The 22,138-nt window shown below is 40.8% G+C and overlaps 1 protein-coding gene across 3 annotated transcripts in view; it reads right to left on the reverse strand.

The window, feature by feature from the left end:
* The window catches only part of arap2 (ArfGAP with RhoGAP domain, ankyrin repeat and PH domain 2), a 275,757-nt gene that overhangs the window by 54,290 nt on the left and 199,329 nt on the right, over positions 1-22,138 (reverse strand). For all 3 annotated transcript variants that reach the window (XM_062065971.1, XM_062065972.1, XM_062065973.1), the window contains 7 exons: positions 14,125-14,227; positions 12,708-12,906; positions 8,015-8,078; positions 7,438-7,601; positions 2,604-2,816; positions 2,433-2,538; positions 2,205-2,352 (listed from right to left, as the gene is read on the reverse strand). In XM_062065971.1, the coding sequence (XP_061921955.1) occupies positions 2,205-2,352; positions 2,433-2,538; positions 2,604-2,816; positions 7,438-7,601; positions 8,015-8,078; positions 12,708-12,906; positions 14,125-14,227 (997 nt within the window). The remainder of the gene's footprint in view (positions 1-2,204; positions 2,353-2,432; positions 2,539-2,603; positions 2,817-7,437; positions 7,602-8,014; positions 8,079-12,707; positions 12,907-14,124; positions 14,228-22,138) is intronic.

The raw sequence follows: 22,138 nt of genomic DNA on the forward strand, positions 1-22,138 counted from the left end.
GCCAACAGGTCTGTGGATGATGCAGTGAACCTGGCCCTCCACTTCATCCTGGAGCATCTGGACTCCCCAGGAACCTACGCCAGGATCCTGTTTGTGGACTTCAGCTCTGCCTTCAACACCATCCTCCCTGGACTGCTACGAGACAAGCTCTACCAGCTCAGCGTGCCCGACTCCCTCTGCAGTTGGATTAATGACTTCCTGACAGACCGAAGACAGCACGTAAGGCTGGGGAAGATTGTCTCGGACAGTCGAACCACAAACACTGGTACTCCTCAGGGCTGTGTACTCTCCCCCTGGCTCTTCTCCCTGTATACAAACTGCTGCACCTCCAGTCACCAATCCGTAAAACTGCTCAAGTTTGCGGATGACACCACCCTCATCGGGCTCATCTCGAATGGCGATGAGTCCGCCTACAGGAGAGAGGTAGACCGGCTGACGTCCTGGTGCAGCCTCAACAACCTGGAGCTGAACGCCCAGAAAACAGTGAAGATGATCATGGACTTCAGGAAAGTCACAGCCCCACCATCCCCCCTCACCCTGATTGACTCTCCCACCCCCGTCCCCATTGTGGACTCCTTCCGTTTCTTGGGCACCACCATCACCCAGGACCTCAAGTGGGAGCTGACCATCAGCTCCATCATCAAGAAGGCCCAGCAGAGGATGTACTTCCTGCGGCAGCTGAGGAAACTTAAGGTGCCGACCAAGATGCTGGTGCAGTTTTACTCAGCCATCATAGAGTCCATCCTGACCTCCTCCATCACAGTGTGGTTCCCCGGCGCCACAGTCCAGGATAAGAATAGACTGCAGCGCATCGTACGTGCTGCGGAGAAGGTGATTGGCTGCAAGCTCCCATCCCTCCAGGACTTGTTCTCCTCCAGGACCAGGAGGCGTGTGGGTCGGATCACAGCTGACTCTTCTCACCCTGGACACACACTATTCTCCCCTCTCCCCTCAGGCAGGAGACTACGCTCCATCCAGACCCACACCTACCGCCACCTGAACAGTTTTTTCCCCTCGGCCATCAGGCAAATGAACAATAACTCCTAACAGCAGCTCCTTGAATTCCTTGAATCCCTTCTAAGTCTATCTGATAGCTCAGTCACAGCTCTTTTTGTACCAAATATGTGTTATATGTGTTTTATGTCGCACGTTTGCACCAAGAAAAATTCCTAGTTTGTGAACCCGTTCTCAAACAATGGCAATACAACTATTCTGATTCTGATTCTGATTCTGAAAAGGTTCAGAGAATCTGGAGAAATCACTGCAAAGCCGAAAACCAACATTGAATGCCCGTGACCTTTGATCCCTTTAGGCGGTACTGCACCAAAAAGCAACATCAGTGTGTAAAGGATATCACCACATGGGCTCAGGAACACTTCTGTCAGTAACTACAGTTTGTCGCTACATCTGTCAGTGCGAAAGCCATTCATCAACAACACCCAGAAATGCCGCCGACTGCACTGGGCCCGAGCTCATCTAGGATGAACCGATGCAAAGTGTAAAAGTGTTCTGACGAGTCCACATTTCAAATGTTTTTGGAAACTGTGGACGTCGTGTCCTCCGGAACAAAGAGAAAAAGAACCATCCGGACTGTTATACGCGCAAAGTTCAAAAGCCAGCATCTGTGATGGTATGGGGGTGTATTAGTGCCCAAGGCATGGGTAACTTACACATCTGTGAAGGCACCATTAATGCTGAAAGGTACATACAGGTTTTGGAGCAACATATGTTGCCATCCAAGCAACCTTATCATGGACGCCCCTGCTTATTTCAGCAAGACAATGCCAAGCCAAGTGTTAGCGTGGCTTCATAGTAAAAGAGTGTGGGTACTAGACTGGCCTGCCTGTAGTCCAGACCTGTCTCCCATTGAAAATGTGTGGCACAATATGAAGCCTAAAATACCACAACGGAGACCCCCGGACTGTTGAACAACTTAAGCTGTACATCAAGCAAGAATGGGAAAGAATTCCACCGGAAAAGCTTCAAAAATGTGTCTCCTCAGTTCCCCAACGTTTACTGAGTGTTGTTAAAAGGAAAGGCCATGTAACACAGTGGTGAACATGCCCCTGTGCCAACTTTTTTGCAGTGTGTTGCTGCCATTAAATTCTTTGTTAATGATTATTTGCCAAAAAATTTTGTTTTTCTTTAAGAGAACTGTCTACAAAGTGTAGCCATAGGTTCTTTGTAACTCCTTTTGGACTCACACCAAAGAGCGTCACGTAGTTGTCAATGAGGTCGTGGACCACACGAATCTCCTGTGGCGTTTGTCCCTCAGTCTGGAAGAAGCAGGAGGAGAAGACAGAGGCCAGTTTTTCGCTGGGCATGTGGTTGATGTCTGAACACTGCTGAATTCTAAAAGACAAAGAAATGACCTCAAAATGTGTCTAAAACTGCCAAAAAAAAAAAATAACATAAAAAAAAAATTAAATGACCTGTAGAGGTGTTGCAGTACAGCGTCCAGCGTGGCCCTGTTGGTTTTGGGCAAACTCTCAATAAAAGTGGAGTACTTTTTCACTCTCAAGGTCTCGTCCTTCTCGTCTAACACAATGACAAGCAAAATGACTTCCGATGTTTCTTTTTCGGGAACATCAAGGTGCACGCACCCAAAGCAAACACCCAGTAGGGATAGAGCTCCTTGGTCAGCAGGGCGTCCTCTGCCTGCAACAGGAACCTCTTCAGAGTGCCCGTAACATCCTCCAGGTGGTGCTCCTTCTCCCTCAGTTTGACATTACGGGCGTCACGGGTGAAGTCCTCCAAAAGTTCAGACATTCCCACTGGATCGCCCGGCCGCTGGTAGACGCCCTCTTGGCATAAGCCTTAGAAAATGTGGTAATTCCGTTTTTAGAACATGAAGCACACAGCAAGGGTGTAGGCCAGGGGTGTCAAACTAATTTTAGATCGGGGGCCACATGGAGAAAAATCTACTCCCAAGTGGGCCGGATGGTAAAATCACGGCACGATAACTTAAAAATAAAGACAACTTCAGAGTATTTTATGTTTAAAAATAGAATAAGCCCATTCTGAAATAATGTTGTTGTTTTTTTACACTTACATGTTGCGTTTAATAATATTCTATCTTTTGTCATAATTTATATTTTCGGAATTAATCATGTGATAATGTTCATCAGTCAACTCATTGGTGTTGTCAATTTATCAAGATAAAAAAAATGATATCAAAATCAAATTACAGTATGTTATTTATGTAGTTTGATCATTTTCCTCGACTGGTGCACTAACAGGGTGTGGTTTATTTTGTACATACAGTCGCGATCAAAACTTTACGTACACTTGTAAAGAACATAATGTCATGGCTGTCTTGAGTTTCCAATAATTACTACAACTCTTATTTTTTGTGATAGAGTGATTGGAGCACATGCTTGTCGGTCACAAAAAAGCATTCATGAAGTTTGGTTCTTTTATGAATTTATTATGTGTCTACTGAAAATGTGACCAAATCTGCTGGGTCAAAAGTATACATACAGCAATGTTAATATTTGCTTAAATGTCCCTTGGCAAGTTTCACTGCAATAAGGCGCTTTTGGTAGCCATCCACAAGCTTCTAGTTGAATTTTTGGTGCATTGGTGCAGTTCAGCTAAATTTGTTGGTTTTCTGATATTAAAGTTAAAAGTTAAAGTTAAAGTACCAATGATTGTCACACACACACTAGAATTGGGGTTTAAATCACCAAAAATGATTCCCGGGCGCGGCACCGCTGCTGCCCACTGCTCCCCTCACCTCCCAGGGGGTGATCAAGGGGATGGGTCAAATGCAGAGGACAAATTTCACCACAATATGGACTTGTTTCTTCAGCATTGTCCACACGTTTAACCCTGTAAGACTTCTGTTGTAAAATTACAACGTTACCTTTAACCATCCTAAAAAACAATCTGTTATATTTTTTTTATTTTTTTTACCACATTCACATAGTCTCACAATACTATTGGATCGTACATTTGTTTATAAGTCACGCCTTCTGGCCATGAACTCACACAACCTCTCAAGGTTTCCTTCGAACAACATCTATTTGTTTCATTGGACCGGATTCATCAGATTCAAGTAAGTAAAATGTCATGAGAAGAAAAAAAGAGGGGGGAAAAAAGCGTTTTTTTAAGAGTTTTATCTTGTTTGATATTTTTTATATTTTTAATAAATGACTTCATAAAAATATGATTAATGTGTGATTATTATTAATGGTCTATACCGTTATGGGGCTAAGTAAGCAATCAACCCTGCAAATGAACCCTTAGTTGTTCAGACAACGTGAGTACAAATACAGAAATTCTGCTCCCATCAAAGCCCAATGTTGCAATATTACAACATTTCTCTAAAAACATACATAAACCTTTTTTTTTTTTAGCTCTTCAATTTCTGCATCAAATGCTTCCTACAACATCTGAAAGGTCAAAAAACAATTGTTTAGGTTTTTCTATATTTGGGTCTTACAGGGTTAAGTCAAGACTTCGGGAAGGCCATTCTAAAACCTTAGTTGTAACCTGATTTAGCCATTCCTTTACCACTTTTGACGTGTCTTTGGGGGTCATTGTCCTGTTGGAACACCCAACTGCGCCCAAGACCCAACCTCCGGGCTGATGATTTTAGGTTGTCCTGAAGAATTTGGAGGCAATCCTCCTTTTTCATTTAGAACAGCTGTTTCTTTCATTCAAAAATTTCAGGTTAATTTTTATACTTCGCCAACTCATCCCGCGGGCCGGATAAAACCTGTTCGTGGTCCTGATCCGGCCCTCGGGCCGTACGTTTGACACCCCTGGTGTAGGCCAAAGCTATTCACAATGCTAAGGACTGCTCTTTGGACCACTCTGAAATGTTTTGGTAAAAAATGTATTTAAAAAAAAAAAAAAATCAAATAGGCTAAGAAGGACGTGATAGTGATAGTAAAATTGTAACCTTTCACAATGACCCACTTGTATTTACTGAAGCAAATCAGAAAGCAAACATAAGAACACGCTTAAAAAGTAGATGTGTTTCTGTCAGGGGGGTTCAACTGTGGAACAGCTTTATTATTGATGGGGCGGCGTGGCGAAGTTGGTAGAGTGGCCGTGCCAGCAATCGGAGGGTTGCTGGTTACTGGGGTTCAATCTCCACCTTCTACCATCCTAGTCACGTCCGTTGTGTCCTTGGGCAAGACACTTCACCCTTGCTCATGATGGCTGCTGGTTAGCGCCTTGCATGGCAGCTCCCGCCATCAGTGTGTGAATGTGTGTGTGAATGTGTGAATGTGGAAATACTGTCTAAGCGCTTTGAGTACCTAGAAGGTAGAAAAGCGCTATACAAGTATAACCCATTTATCATTTATAACAGCTTGGATGATTCCTTAAAATGTTCCAATTCACACATTTAAAAAACACTTTAAGACCAATGTCTTGAAAAAAATATATCACTCTTGAATCAACACTGTAGTTAGTACTATGATCAATGTTAATTAAAAACTAAATGTGAGATATAAATAATAATGGAAGTATAATTGTTTGTATATAGTATATAATTGGTGCAAAGGCTTAACACGTGTACAAGGATATTTCACATGCCTTTACTGCAGCTAATTGTTTACCGGCCCGCCACACATTCTGGAAATGCTATTGCAAAATAAAAGAAAACATTAAAAAAAAGTGTAATGAGGTGAAATCTGACTAGAAAAAGTTGCAATGTTGACACAAAGCTGCCATGCAGGCTGTTTTTTTTTTCTTTTGTCTATCTTTATTTGTCTTTTTTTGCCATTGCTTGAAAAAAAAAAAAAAATCAATGTTATAATGAATTATTGACCTATTCAAGGCTCAAATTATTTCAAATATTTCACTTTAAAATGTTTTATGTGGAAAATATTGCATATATTGTGGGGTTGCCATACAAAAACATCAACGTTTTCTTTGACAAAAGAGCATAAAACAAACAAAATAATAGTTCAAACGTAAAATTGACAGATATATCGGAAGTTGATCTCGTAACTTAAGTGTTGAAAGTTACAAAAAACTAATACAAATGTATCACTTTATGAGTGGGGCACCTTTTGGATCCTAAATACACTACCGTTCAAAAGTTTGGGGTCACCCAAACAATTTTGTGGAATAGCCTTCATTTCTAAGAACAAGAATAGACTGTCGAGTTTCAGATGAAAGTTCTCTTTTTCTGGCCATTTTGAGCGTTTAATTGACCCCACAAATGTGATGCTCCAGAAACTCAATCTGCTCAAAGGAAGGTCAGTTTTGTAGCTTCTGTAACGAGCTAAACTGTTTTCAGATGTGTGAACATGATTGCACAAGGGTTTTCTAATCATCAATTAGCCTTCTGAGCCAATGAGCAAACACATTGTACCATTAGAACACTGGAGTGATAGTTGCTGGAAATGGGCCTCTATACACCTATGTAGTTATTGCACCAAAAACCAGACATTTGCAGCTAGAATAGTCATTTACCACATTAGCAATGTATAGAGCGTATTTCTTTAAAGTTAAGATTAGTTGAAAAGTACAGTGCTTTTCCTTCAAAAATAAGGACATTTCAATGTGACCCCAAACTTTTGAACGGTAGTGTATATTTAATGGGATTTTATTTATCTTTTCACTGTGATTACTCAAAAATAACAATGAATTAATATCAATGGTGTCATGCATTATTGATGTTTTTAAGGCTCTAATTACTTCACATTAAACATTGCTTTCTGAAGGTTTTGGGCACTTAGGGAAATACTGCATATTTCAGTTTTATTATAAAAAACAAAGTTGTCTTGACAGAAAAGGCATGTAAACGTTTTGCTTTTTTAAATTTGATATCAACCTGAAGTTGATATACTGTACAGATTTACTGTAAGCATTAAATAAATAAAAACAATAATAATTTGACTTGTTTTTAACATTTTAATGACTTAGACCCTTTATGGTCCCCGGGAGCCCTAAAGGTAAAAAAAAAAAAAAAATCCATATATTTTGTTATGATTTGAAAATGAAAACTATCAAAATGGCCCCCGCAGGCTTTAATTTTTCCGTGTGCGGCCCTCAGTGGAAAAAGTTTGGACACCCCTGCTTTACTGTGTATATAATTGAACTGTGTTCATGTTGTGTATAATGTGTATTTATAATATGTTGTACAAAGGACATTTCCTAATTTTCAGAAGTTCATCACATTGTTTATAGGGTTAGGCGCAATAAGTGTTCAACTTCAGCCTAAACCCATTCGGTCTGCAACATTGTCATTTTCAATCTATGAATGTATAACTGTTTGTTTATTTTGTTGACCATTGACCGAAGAATAATAAACTAACAAACTAACTAACTAAATGCAGCAATTTGTGTGTTTATATCAAACTAATAAATTCCAATTTTTAGTCTCACATGAATGTTGTCCTCGGGGTGCATGACTCACCTCTCCTGGAGGGCAGCTCATAACAGCACGGCTAACTTTCCTTCTTCAAATGTACTCACCATACTGAGTGACAAACGCAACGCAGCTCTCCACTATAATAGGAACGCCGTGCTTGGTGAGCTGCTGGTCGCCGAGGGCCTTGCCGTTAGTGCCGGCCGCCTGCGTAATGGCCGAGTACCACAGTGTGAAGTCCATGCTGTTGAAGCCATGGATGTATATGGTTCTGTTTCACAGGGGTCGGGGGGGGGGGGGGAGTACAGAATTGCAGCTAAAGTTTAGAGTGTTTGCCGAAGCATTGCTGAGTCATCGAATAAAAAGCAAACGTGATTAAAAGAAAGCAGCAGAGCACACATGCATCTATAAACAACTACCACATCCCTAAGAGGCGAATATCAAAAAACACACAAACAAACCGCAATTAGCGCAGCCAGTCCTCCTTGAAAAACACTATGTTCAACCGTGAGTCTACAGCGAACCTTAATTACGCCGGACTGTTCCAGTGGTGCATTCGGACGGCGTCGGGACAAACGAGACATCAGGCGGGATCAAAGTGAACATCTCTGCATAATGCATGTCCGTGGCTCTGGTGCCAATATGTCGGCCAATTAGCTCACCTTTGTTGTGACACTGACATACCTTCTGCTCTCCACCATCAGCAGGACTTGGATCTTCTCCTCGCCCTCCGTGTGGGTGGTGACAGCTGCAAGGGAGGAAGGGAACATGTTTGCTCCAGAACTTCCATTAAAAAAAAATTTTTTAAAAAGGACATATGCAGTAGCTTCTACTTATTAGTATAATATCTGTGCTCTGATTTCAGAATGTAAACAAGAATACAACGGAATATAACTATCATTTTGACCATTGAACCAGTTTTCTCAAATAGAATAAATAAAATGTGACGTGTCATAGAAATATTTGCAGGACTAAAATCCTAAATGTTCGATATACTGTGGTAGTCATTAGGGATGTCCGATAATGGCTTTTTTGCCGATATCCGATATTCCGATATTGTCCAACTCTTAATTACCGATACCGATATATACAGTCGTGGAATTAACACATTATTATGCCTAATTTGGACAACCAGGTATGGTGAAGATAAGGTCCTTTTTTTTTAAATTAATAAAATGAAATAAGATAAATTCATCAAAAACATTTTCTTGACTAAAAAAGAAAGTAAAACAATATAAAAACAGTTACATAGAAACTAGTAATTAATGAAAATGAGTAAAATTAACTGTTAAAGGTTAGTACTATTAGTGGACCAGCAGCACGCACAATCATGCGTGCTTACGGACTGTATCCCTTGCAGACTGTATTGATATATATTGATATATAATGTAGGAACCAGAATGTTAATAACAGAAAGAAACAACCCTTTTATACGAATGGGGGAGGGAGGTTTTTGGGGTTGGTGCACTAATTGTAAGTGTATCTTGTGTTTTTTATGTTGATTTAATAAAAAAAAAAACAAAAAAAAAACAATACCGATAATTTAAAAAACGATACCGATAATTTCCGATATTACATTTTAAAGCATTTATCGGCCGATAATATCGGCAGACCGATATTATCGGACATCTCTAGTAGTCATTGATATACGGCACGCCAATGTTTAGCTACAACCAAACGGATTGTTATTGTATATTTTTCTTATACTAAATTTTTCTTATAATTTGGTATATTTTTACAAATTTTGAATATGTCAGATCCCATAAAGACTGCAGGGTTTCCCAAACATGTAACTGAACATGGCCCACCGCCACAGCAAAATAAAAACCGCCACACCGTAAAAATAAGGGGTGTAAACAACTTTAAGTAATATATTGTATGAATGCTTATATATAATGGTCTCCTTGAAGGTCTTCCCAAAAAAACTGTCAGGCAGCTACAGCTTGTTCAGAACGCTGCAGCTAGAGTTCTAACAAAGACAAAAAAATGTGAGCACATTACACCAATTCTTAAATCCTTACATTGGCTCCCTGTACATCAGAGAATTGATTTCAAAATCCTCCTGCTCACATATAAATCACTACATGGTCTAGAGCCCAAGTATATTACTGATATGCTCCCACTATATAAGCCCTCTAGATCACTAAGATCTTCTGAGACCAATCTGTTAGCGGTTCCCAGAGTAAATCATTCAGTCACTATGCAACAAATAGCTGGAATAAACTTCCTGAAGATGTCAGACTTTCCCCAACTCTGACTACTTTTAAAACTAGACTGAAAACTTTTATGTTCACCTTAGCTTTCAGCTAAATCTTTTAATCTTTTAACTTTTAACGTCCGCACTGTTTTTATTTTTATTGTCTGCATTTTAATTTTGCTTTTATTTTCTTTCATTTCACTTTGTTGTCTGTGAAGCACTTTGAGTCTGCCTTGTGTATGAAAAGTGCTATACAAATAAAGTTGCCTTGCCTTGCCTTGCCTTATATATAGCCTATTATTTACGCACTATTGACTATTGATGCACCGAAAACTGGGCCACCGGAAAAAATGTTGCCGAAAGACTTTGATCACGGAAAAGCAGCAACGCAAAGGAAGTGTGACGTTAGTAGGCAGGAAGTACAGGAAGCTTTTGCTGTTTGTCGCGGAAGTAAAGAGTCTCCAAACATGAGTACAGTCTCCAATAACGCCGGAAGAAGATGCTGGATTTGTTGCCAGTCGTTTTTAATTAAAAAAAAGTCACTGAAAGTGTTGGAAAAGTTTGTAGAAATTTGAACAATTCTCAAAGTGCAGCTTATGATGCATTGTGCAATGAGCAGCAACATTTCTCATAGTCATTCACATCGACGTCCCATTGGGGTTGTGAGTTTTTTCTTGCCCTTATGTGGGCTCTGTACCGCGGATGTCGTTGTGGCTTGTGCAGCCCTTTGAGACACTTGTGATTTAGGGCTATATAAATAAACAATGATTGATTGATTTGAAAAATAGAGAAAACAATCTAAGAAAATATATATGTTAATACAGAGGTTTGTTTTTAAATGTATGTTCAACATGTTTTAGCCTTTTTAAAGAAACTATATGCATCATCGCAAAAGTTCCAAATCTAGCCTTGATACTAGAATCTAGACAGTTTAAAAGTGCTTTTAAACAATCCCTACTGTAACTTTAATGCTAATGAGCTGTGTTCGTCCACTCCAGAGTGTGTGGTTTCAAGAAACACCGTTGTGCACTTTATCAACATTTTACATATAACTATCAGTTTGCACTCGTCCAGATGCCAAATTTGACGTGAAACAAGGTAAAATTAAGGAGTGGGACAGAAGACACAAACGTAACGTAGCTATGTGAGCTTCAATGCTAACATTTCTGTGACATTTTAACAGCAACATCATGCTAGGTTGGCCCCTTTGCTAAAGATAAAGTTGAAGTTAAAGAACCACTGATGGTCACACATACACTAGGTGTGGTGAAATTACCCTCTGCATTTGACCCATCCCCTTGTTCCACCCCCTCGGAGGTGAAGGGAGCGGTGAGAAGCAGCGGTGGCCACGCTCGGGAATCATTTTGGTGATTTAACCCCCAATTCCAACCCTTGATGCTGAGTGCCAAGCCGGGAGGTAATGGGTCTTAATCTGGTAAACTTAGAGCTCTCACATCTGCAGTTGACTGAAAACTAGCTGGCAGAGCTTCAGGCTCAATTTCAAGATGAGTAGGGAAGCCTGCTGCTCTCTGTTTTTTTTTTGTAGACACAAAGTGGGTTGATCTAAGTAAGGGTGGGTCAGAGATGATGTTATATTTTTACTTTGCAAAGTCATTAACAGCCAGTTAGACTGCCTCTTCTACATGGCATCTCCTAGTAGCTTGATGTGAAATAAACTAGTGTTGCACCGGTACCAAAATTATTTGGATAATTTTCGATACTTTCTAAATAAAGGGGACCACAAAAAATTGCATTATTGGCTTCATTTTAACAAAAAATCTTAGGGTACATTAAACATATGCTTAGTATTGCAATTTAGTCCTTAAAATAAAATAGTGAACATACAAGACAACTTGTCTTTTAGTAGTAAGTAAGCAAACAGACTTCTAATTTAGTCTGCTGACATATGCAGTAACATATTGTGTCATTTTGCAATCTATTATTTTGTCAACATTATTAAGGATAAGAGGTAGAAAATGAATTATTAATCTACTTGTTCATTTACTGTTAATATCTGCTTACTTTCTCTTTTAACATGTTCTATTTACACTTCTGTTAAAATGTAATAATCACTTATTCTTCTGTTGTTTGATACTTTACATTAGTTTTCGATGATACCACAAATTTGGGTATCAATCCGATACCAAGTAGTTACAGGATCATACATTGGTCATATTCAAAGTCCTCATGTGTCCAGGGATATTTCCTGAGTTTATAAACATAATAGACATTTAAAAAAAACGAAAGAAGATTTTGTGATGCCAAAAAATATCGATGTAATCATAGTAGTATCGACTAGATACGCTACTGTACTTTGTATCATTACAGTGGATGTTAGGTGTAGATCCACCAATGGCATTTGTTTACATTTTGACGCCGGTGAGCTACGGTGTGTAGTGAAGCGTGTTTAGCTATTCCTCGTCCTGCAGGGATGATACTTGTAAGAAACTTACTTTATTTGTCGCCCTGGAGGTGAGGATTAGTGATTTAGAAGTAGCTAAAACACTGCATACTGGGGCTGGACTTTAGCCGCTAGCTAGCTAGCCATGTCTTAAAGCACCTCTTCCTGAGGGCGTTTCAGTGTTATAACTTCACCTTTATCGTTAGTTTTTAAGCCAAAATGCGTCCGTTCTCCCTTTTCTGTCTACACACTGTCTGTTTTTAAGTACTCTGTGATCGTGCGCTGCCGAACATGCTCGTCTGCTCGTAAAACCAGCAATGACACGACGTGACGACGACGCGGCGTACCGGTACTTTTATGATTCATTAGTATCGCGGTACTATACTAATACCAGTATACCATACAACACTAAAAGAAACTGTTAAAAAGCAGAATAGCAAGTCACACCTGTCGAAATCAAACCCCACTCTGTATTGGTTACTTTTAGTGTTTGTAGATAACAGTATGTGTAATAATGTCAAAGTCATCAGAGGGTTAGCTGAGTTAATCACCGACTCTGAAAGCGGATTAGCCCTTTCAGTGCTGCGGGGGTTGGACAGATCTAATTTGTGGCCTATTAAAAGCTCCACTTAAGCTGTTTAGCAGGGGACTGTTTGCTTGCGGCAATTTGGGGACAACAGTCTGATGATGTCAATCCCTTGGAGACATTGTGGTGAAGACACTGCACTGTACAGCCTAGGAAAGCGTTGAAGGCTGAGCGATTTCAAAACAACGCTTACTGAGCTCCTGCAGCTGTTTAAGATGGAGAACTTCCTCCTCTCCCCCGTCGTCCCCGGAGCCGAAGTGCAGGACGGAGCCGGCCAGGACGAACCAGCCCGTCCTCCAGTGGTAAAGATCGTGGCCCGCCTTGTAGAAGAGTCGGCCTACCAGCTTGCTGTCCTTCTGCACCAGACCTTCCGCTCTGAACGGCACCAAGCACTGAAGATCAAACGCAAACGAGAAACGCCACCTCATTACTTTCTGCTGGTAGCTTGGCACTTGTGCTGGGATTCCCAACCACTGTGCCGCCAGGCGTCGACTCATTTCACTCAATTCGCCCGGGAAATTGTTGGGTTTGACAAATAACGTGTCTATGCCAGTGAACCATAGTGACGAGCAGATGGTTCAAAATTAACCTGGTTATTCACCTGTTGCATACCAAACACTGAATCCTGGCACATTTGGTGTGCTCTGAGATTTTTTTAATGTAAAATACGTACATTTGCTCAATAAAGGTAGGGAAACACTGCGGTCAAACATTGTCTTTATGACAGTTAAAGTACCAATGATAGCCACACACACACTTCAAACCCCGGCCGAGTCATACCAAAGACTATAAAAATGGGACCCATTACCTCCCTGCTTGGCACTCAGCATCAAGGGTTGGAATTGCAGGTTGAATCTCCAAAAATGATTCCTGGGTGCTGCTGCTCACTGCTCCCCTCACCTCCCAGGGGGTGATCAAGGGTGATGGGTCAAATGCACAGAATAATTTCGCCACACCTAGTGTGTGTGTGTGACAATCATTGGTACTTTAACTTTAACTAGGTGTGGTGACATTACCCTCTGCATTTGACCCATCCTCCTTGTTCCACCTCCTGGGAGGTGAGAGGAGCAGTGAGCAGCAGCGGTGGCCGCGCTCGGGAATCATTTTGGTGATTTAACCCCCAATTCCAACCCTTGATGCTGAGTGCCAAGCAGGGAGGTAATGGGTCCCATTTTTAGAGTCTTTGGTATGACTCGGCCGGGGTTTGAACTCACAACCACTGAGCAGGTTTAACAGAGCGAGTAGTTTTTCGTTTTCAATGACATCCTGCAAAAACGCAGGTTAAAGATCCTCTACCGTGACAGGAGCACTTTGCAAAATAAAACCAAAAAAAAGATGTGAAGTGAAGTGAATTATATTTACATAGCGCTTTTCTCTAGTGACTGAAAGCGCTTTTACATAGTGAAACCCAATATCTAAGTTACATTTAAACCAGTGTGGGTGGCACTGGGAGCAGGTGGGTAAAGTGTCTTGCCCAAGGACACAACGGCAGTGACTAGGATGGCGGAAGCGGGGATCGAACCTGGAACCCTCAAGTTGCTGGCACGGCCACTCTACCAACCGAGCTATGCCGCCCCGATAAGATAAGATAAGTTTGCTGGAAACATCACCTTGGTCAGCACCTGGATCCAGTCGCATCGCGTCTCCTGCGTCTCGGCACCGATGACCAGCACCCGCACGGACTGCAGGTACAGCTCCGCGGTGAACACGGCCCTGCAGAAAATACACAACTCTATAGAGAATGCATGCAGGAAGCACATAAATGCGGATTTCACCTCAAACATTACGGCTATTTTACCTACAGGAGGTAAAGGAAATCCGCAGCTCCGTTGCAGCTATACCCACACACATCATATGTACAGTATTTTGCGGACCATAGGGCGCACCGGATTATAAGGCGCACTGCCGATGAATGGTCTATTTTTGATATTTTTTCATATATAGGGGGCACCGGATTATAGGCCGCATTAGAGGAGTCATATTATTAGATTTTTATTATTAGGTATTTGTTCACAAAGTGGTGACTTTTGATTGTTTGATTGAAACTTTTATTAGTAGATTGCACAGCGCAGTACATATTCCGTACAATTGACCACTAAATGGTAACACCCGAAAAAGTTTTTCAGTCGGGGTCCATTGATTCATGATACAGATATATACTATTTTCATAATACAGTCATCACACAAGATAATCATCAGAGTATATACAATGAATTATTTACAATCCGGGGTGTGGGATATGGAGGGGGGGGGTTTAGGATTGGTTGGTATTAACACTTCAGTCATCAACAATTGCATCATCAGAGAAATGGACATTGGAACAGTGTAGGACTGACTTGGTAGGATATGTACAGCAGGTAGTGGACACAGAGAGAGAGATCAGAAAAAATAAGAAAAAGTGTCTACATTTGATTATTTACATTTGGGTTGTGTAAATAAACTTTGATTGAACACTTTATCAATTTCATTGTAAATATTAAAATACAATTAATTTGCACTGTACAATAGCTACATGTATGAAGTTTGCATGAAAATCAGTTTACCATGTAGAAATTTGTGACGATTTAAATGTGCTGAGGTGTCGACCAATTCTATATATATTCGGTATATATATATATATATACTGGGGGTGTGGGAAAAAATCGATTCTAATTCGAATCGCGATTCTCACGTTGTGCGATTCAGAACCGATTCTCTTTTTTTTTTTTTTTTAAAGTTTTTAAATGTATTTATTTATTTTAAATTTGTATTTGATTTTATTATTTTTTTTAATTAATCAATCCAACAAAACAATACACAGCAATACCATAAAAATGCAATCCAATTCCAAAACCAAACCCGACCCAGCAACACTCAGAACTGCAATAAACAGAGCAATTGAGAGGAGACACAAACACGACACAGAACAAACCAAAAGTAGTGAAACAAAAATGAATATTATCAACCACAGTATCAATATTAGTTACAATTTCAACATAGCAGTGATTAAAAATCCCTCATTGACATTATCATTAGACAGTTATAAAAAAAAAAAAAAGAACAATAGTGTCACAGTGGCTTACACTTGCATCGCATCTCATAAGCTTGACAACACACTGTGTCCAATATTTTCACAAAGATAAAATAAGTCATATTTTTGGTTCATTTAATAGTTAAAACAAATTTACATTATTGCAATCAGTTGATAAAACATTGTCCTTTACAATTATAAAAGCTTTTTACAAAAATCTACTAGTCTGCTTGCATGTCAGCAGACTGGGGTAGATCCTGCTGAAATCCTATGTATTGAATGAATAGAGAATCGTTTTGAATCGGGAAAAAATCGTTTTTGAATCGAGAATCGTGTTGAATTGAGAAAAAAATAGATTTTGAATCGAATCGTGACACCAAGAATCGATATTGAATCGAATCGTGGGACACCCAAAGATTCACAGCCCTAATATATACGATGTCTATGGCTTTACCAGCTAACTTCCATTCATCAAAATTGTATCCATTTCTTAAGTCAGAGAAAACAGAAATGGGCTTTTTACAATTTTGGAAACAGAAAAATAGTGATAAATGATTTAGATCCAACCCTGATTGATTATTCATTCATTAGGGTTCATGCGTCCTTTGATTTTGTCCACATGATTCACGCAAAAGCAGCGCAATCCCACACGAAAAAAAGACCTGTTGGCCCTCGTTTAGCGTCCCGTGCGATGGTGCAAAGGTCAGACTCTCGCTATCGTAAAGTGGCGAGTTGCGGAGGTGTGTGCAGTCGCTCTCTCCTTACATGTGTCAGGGGAACAGGCGATATACGGGTGTTTGCCTGCCCTGCCGTAACCTCCCCGACGCCTCCTCAGCAGGTGGGCTTGTTAAAGAGGGTGGGCGGGGGGGAAGGTTGGGGCTATGTCTCAAAGGAGGAGCTGGTGGTCAAACGATGCCATGAGGAATGGATGGAACAAAAGCTGCACACGACATGTTTGAATGGCAATTGCAGTGCAAGATTGATCATCCATGTACAAACCCCGTTTCCATTGGAGTTGGGAAATTGTGTTAGATGTAAATATAAACGGAATACAATGATTTGCAAATCACTTTCAACCCACACTCAATTTAATGCACTACAAAGACAAGATATTTGATGTTCAAACTCATAAACTTTTTTTTTTTTGCAAATAATAATTAACTTAGAATTTCATGGCTGCAACACGTGCCAAAGTAGTTGGGAAAGGGCATTTTCACCACTGTGTTACATGGCCTTTCCTTTTAACAACACTCAGTAAACGTTTGGGAACTGAGGAGACACATTTTTTAAGCTTCTCAGGTGGAATTCTTTCCCATTCTTGCTTGATGTACAGCTTAAGTTGTTCAACAGTCCGGGAGTCTCCGTTGTGGTATTTTAGGCTTCATAATGCACCACACATTTTCAATGGGAGACAAGTCTGGACTACAGGCGGGCCAGTCTAGTACCCGCACTCTTTTACTATGAAGTCACGTTGATGTAACACGTGGCTTGGCATTGTCTTGCTGAAATAAGCAGGGGCGTCCATGGTAACGTTGCTTGGATGGCAACATATGTTGCTCCAAAACCTGTATGTACCTTTCAGCATTAATGGTGCCTTCACAGATGTGTAAGTTACCCATGTCTTGGGCACTAATACACCCCATACCATCACACATGCTGGCTTTTCAACTTTGCGCCTATAACAATCCGGATGGTTCTTTTCCTCTTTGGTCCGGAGGACACGACGTCCACAGTTGCCAAAAACAATTTGAAATGTGGACTCGTCAGACCACAGAACACTTTTCCACTTTATATCAGTCCATCTTAGATGAGCTCAGGCCCAGCGAAGCCGACGCCGTTTCTGGGTGTTGTTGATAAACGGTTTTCGCCTTGCATAGGAGAGTTTTAACTTGCACTTACAGATGTAGCGACCAATTGTAGTTACTGACAGTGGGTTTCTGAAGTGTTCCTGAGCCCATGTGGTGATATCCTTTACACACTGATGTCGCTTGTTGATGTAGTACAGCCTGAGGGATCTAAGGTCACGGGCTTAGCTGCTTACGTGCAGTGATTTCTCCAGATTCTCTGAACCCTTTGATGATATTACGGACCGTAGATGGTGAAATCCCTAAATTCCTTGCAATAGCTGGTTGAGAAAGGTTTTTCTTAAACTGTTCAACAATTTGCTCACACATTTGTTGACAAAGTGGTGACCCTCGCCCCATCCTTGTTTGTGAATGACTGAGCATTTCATGGAATCTACTTTTATACCCAATCGTGGCACCCACCTGTTCCCAATTTGCCTGTTCACCTGTGGGATGTTCCAAATAAGTGTTTGATGAGCATTTCTCAACTTTATCAGTATTTATTGCCACCTTTCCCAACTTCTTTGTCACGTGTTGCTGGCATCAAATTCTAAAGTTAATGATTATTTGCAAAAAAAAAAATGTTTATCAGTTTGAACATCAAATATGTTGTCTTTGTAGCATATTCAACTGAATATGGGTTGAAAATGATTTACAAATCATTGTATTCTGTTTATATTTACATCTAACACAATTTCCCAACTCATATGGAAACGGGGTTTGTAGATTAAATGCACACACAGGGCCTTATCTACTAAAGGTTTGTGTGTACCAAATGCAAACTTAATAGTGCATACAAAATGAGCATAATAGTGTGCAAATCCATTTAGCATGTATGCGTGTATATGCACCAGTGTTGGGACTAACGCGTTACAAAGTAACTGTAACGCCGTTAGTTTCGCCGGTAACTAGTAATCTAACGCGTTATTTTTTATATTCAGTAACTCAGTTACCGTTACTACATGATGCGTTACTGCGTTATTTTGTATGTAGTATCGGCTAGAAACAGAAGATCTGAGTGTGTTTTATTGGAGAGTTGCGGTGTCGTTCTTCTGAATCTTCCTCTGTCACAAGGGAGAGAAGAAAAGAGGCACGCTCTGTATGTGTCTGGGTGTGGGTGTGGGGAGGGCAGGGGGGGCGTGTCTGTGTTTACTAGTGGTGATCCGTCCGGATCAATATCTTCGGTTTGGCACACACGTGATGTTTGATATATGAAAAAAAAAAAAAATTATTCGCACGTTCAGTCCACACACAGCGTGGTCATGGCGAGCGGAGTAACGGAGGAGCTTGAACGCCCCGCGCCATTTAATCAGTGTGTTTATAGGTGCAGACTCGGTTGTGCAAAACGAGGGTTTTAAAGGCCTACTGAAACCCACTACTACCGACCACGCAGTCTGATAGTTTGTATATCAATGATGAAATCTTAACATTGCAACACATGCCAATACGGCCGGGTTAGATTAGTAAAGTGCAATTTTAAATTTCCCGCGAAATATCCTGCTGAAAACGTCTCGGTATGATGACGTTTGCGCGTGACGTCACGGATTGTAGAGGACATTTTGGGACAGCATTGTGGCCAGCTATTAAGTCGTCTGTTTGCATCGCAAAATTCCACAGTATTCTAGACATCTGTGTTGGTGAATCTTTTGCAATTTGTTTAATGAACAATGGAGATAGCAAAGAAGAAAGCTTTAGGTGGGAAGCGGTGTATTGGCGGCCGGCTGAAGCAACACAAACACGTAGCCGGTGTTTCATTGTTTACATTCCTGAAATAAGACAGTCAAGCTTTACCATTGGCCTGTGGAGAACTGGGACAACAGAGACTCTTACCAGGAGGACTTTGAGTTGGATACGCGCTACCGTGAGTACGCAGCTGCGGCTTCCAAACATTTGATCGCTTGCCCGTACGTGCGTGCTGTTATGTGCATGTCACGTATGTAACTTTGGGGAAATATATGTGCTGTATGAACTTTGCGGAGGTGAACGGTACTTTGGGCTGTGGGATTGAGTGTGTTGTGCGGGTGTTTGATTTGTATTGGTGGGTTATATGGACGGGAGGGGGGAGGTGTTTGTTACGCAGGATTAATTTGTGGCATATTAAATATAAACTTGGTTGTGTTGTGGCTAATAGAGTATATATATGTCTTGTGTTTATTTACTGTTTTAGTCATTCCCAGCTGAATATCAGGTCCCACCCGCCTCTCACAGCATCTTCCCTATCTGAATCGCTTCCACTGCCCTCTAGTCCTTCACTTTCACTTTCCTCATCCACAAATCTTTCATCCTCGCTCAAATTAATGGGGAAATTGTCGCTTTCTCGGTCCGAATCGCTCTCGCTGCTGGGAGCCATGATTGTAAACAATGTGCAGATGTGAGGAGCTCCACAACCTGTGACGTCACGCTACTTCCGGTACAGGCAAGGCTTTTTTATCAGTGACCAAAAGTTGCGAACTTTATCGTCGATGTTCTCTACTAAATCCTTTCAGCAAAAATATGGCAATATCGCGAAATGATCAAGTATGACACATAGAATGGACCTGCTATCCCCGTTTAAATAAGAAAATCTCATTTCAGTTGGCCTTTAAACACATGCTGAACGTGCTTGAGCCACGTTACGACATCCCGTCGCGCACCCACTTCAGCGATAAGTTTGTGCCAGATCTTTATGACCAGGAGAAGAAAAAAGTTGTGGATTAACTATCCGAGCATCATCTGTTGCGCCCATGACAGACGGGTGGACGTCCAAGGGAACTATGTGACGATAAGCGCTCACTTCATCACAGCAGACTGGGAGATGATAAGACACGCCCCCTCTACGAGAGTCACCTTGCGCAGGTACTGACACACGCAGTGGAGGAATGGAAGATAAAGATATCCCAGTCACAAGTGATAATGCCAAAAATCAAATAATTGCAGTGAATGAGGCAGAACTGGGACCACAGATAGGTGCTTTGCACATGTAGTGAATTTGGCATCACATCGCAGTCAATAGGATGGAGCGCCTCCTTGGGAGGATCAGGAAGGAGGTTTCCTACTTCCACCCAAGCACAACAGCTGCTCATGTGCTTAAGACAAAGCAAGAAATGCTAAAGCTGCCTACTCATAAGCTCGTACATGATGTCCCAACGAGGTGGAACTCCACTTATGATATGTTGGAGCAGCAGGCAGCTATATACTCTGCATTGACCCACAAGACCCTGAAGACAAATGTCAAATACATCATCAACCTGTCTGATGATGAGGTGAGAGTGTCAGAGGAGGTCCTCCAGGTGCTTAAACCCCTCAAAACTGTTACATTTCTACTGAGCACTGAAACTTCAATGATCCTGCCACTGAAAATAAGGATTGTACAATCCATGGCTCCAAGTGTGGAAGACAGCAGCATCACTCCAGATGCCAGGCTTTATTTCACTACCTATGTTTCAAGGAAGATGATGTGCTTTCTTAGGTTGCACTTTAAGTTGTTTTTTTTATTAATGGTCATTGGTCCAAGTTTAAAGAAAGGAGAAATGCCTTTTTATGTTGCACTGTTTTTCATTAATTATGTTAAAAGGAAGATAAAAATGCATGTCAAGTTGATCAACAGATTGTATTATTCTCCAGTGCAATAACAGTACTGAAATGAAGGCTAATTAATGGGAGCTTTAAAAAAAACTTAATAGTTACTTTTCACAGTAACGCATTACTTTTTGGTGTAAGTAACTGAGTTAGTAACTGAGTTACTTTTGAAATAAAGTAACTAGTAACTGTAACTAGTTACTGGTTTTCAGTAACTAACCCAACACTGATATGCACAATATTAATTGATCATTAGACTGCCCACAATACTGGGAAGAGGAGATGCCAATATAATTATTTAGCACTCGCGATGTAATTTATCAGGACTGAAACACTTTGTGACCGCTGATTTAGCACATTTGAAATGTGCGCGCAAAATGGCACAGTTCCGTACAAATGGCTGCAAGTAAGAAGCCAAACGCGCAGTAAAGACAAACAATGGACAGCAAATCCTCCCTCATACATGTGTTAACATGTGTGGACTTTCAGAAATAAAAACAGACATATTGTTTATTCAGCAATGTCATTTTACAATGTTGTAGCTGCTGGGTGACTTAAAGGGGACATACTATGCAAAACCAACTTTTCTTACCTGTTGGTATGCTGTGTGTGTGTTTGGAATCTGCATAAGTCCCGGAAATTTGAAATCAAATCCATGGAGGCATGACGGAGATATTCATAAAACAATCTTGCCTTCCTTCATACTTCCTCCAAACAAGTCAGCGGATATCTCCATATATGGTAAAGGTTTATCCGAAGAGCTTTGTGCGAGTCTGCCATTGTAGTACAACACTGTCGTCAATAAATTCCTTCTTTTTATCTATCCCCTTGTTGTCGGCCAGACTGGCTCGCACATGCATCCTCTGCTGTTGCCATTTTTCATACAAAGTGGGGTATAGTTCTAACCATACTTGCAACCTTAAAACCTCCGAATTCAGGAGATTGGGGGCGGAGCCGGGGGGCGGGGCTAAGGGGGGAGGAGTATATTTATAGCTAGAATTCACTGAAATTCAAGTATTTCTTATATATATATATATATATATAGTACAGTACACAGTAATGAAAACTGTACTGTACTTGCTGCTTACTTAAAAAAAAAATAACACTTACCTTTCACTATTTGATTAGCCTTTAATCTGCCATTTGAGTACTGGCGAGCGATCTCTGAATCCGGGAACATATCCTTCACGGATTTGTTGAAAACATCCGCAA

This window comes from Entelurus aequoreus, linkage group LG12 (genome assembly GCF_033978785.1).
Source record: "Entelurus aequoreus isolate RoL-2023_Sb linkage group LG12, RoL_Eaeq_v1.1, whole genome shotgun sequence".
In the NCBI taxonomy this organism is placed as follows: Eukaryota; Metazoa; Chordata; class Actinopteri; order Syngnathiformes; family Syngnathidae; genus Entelurus; species Entelurus aequoreus.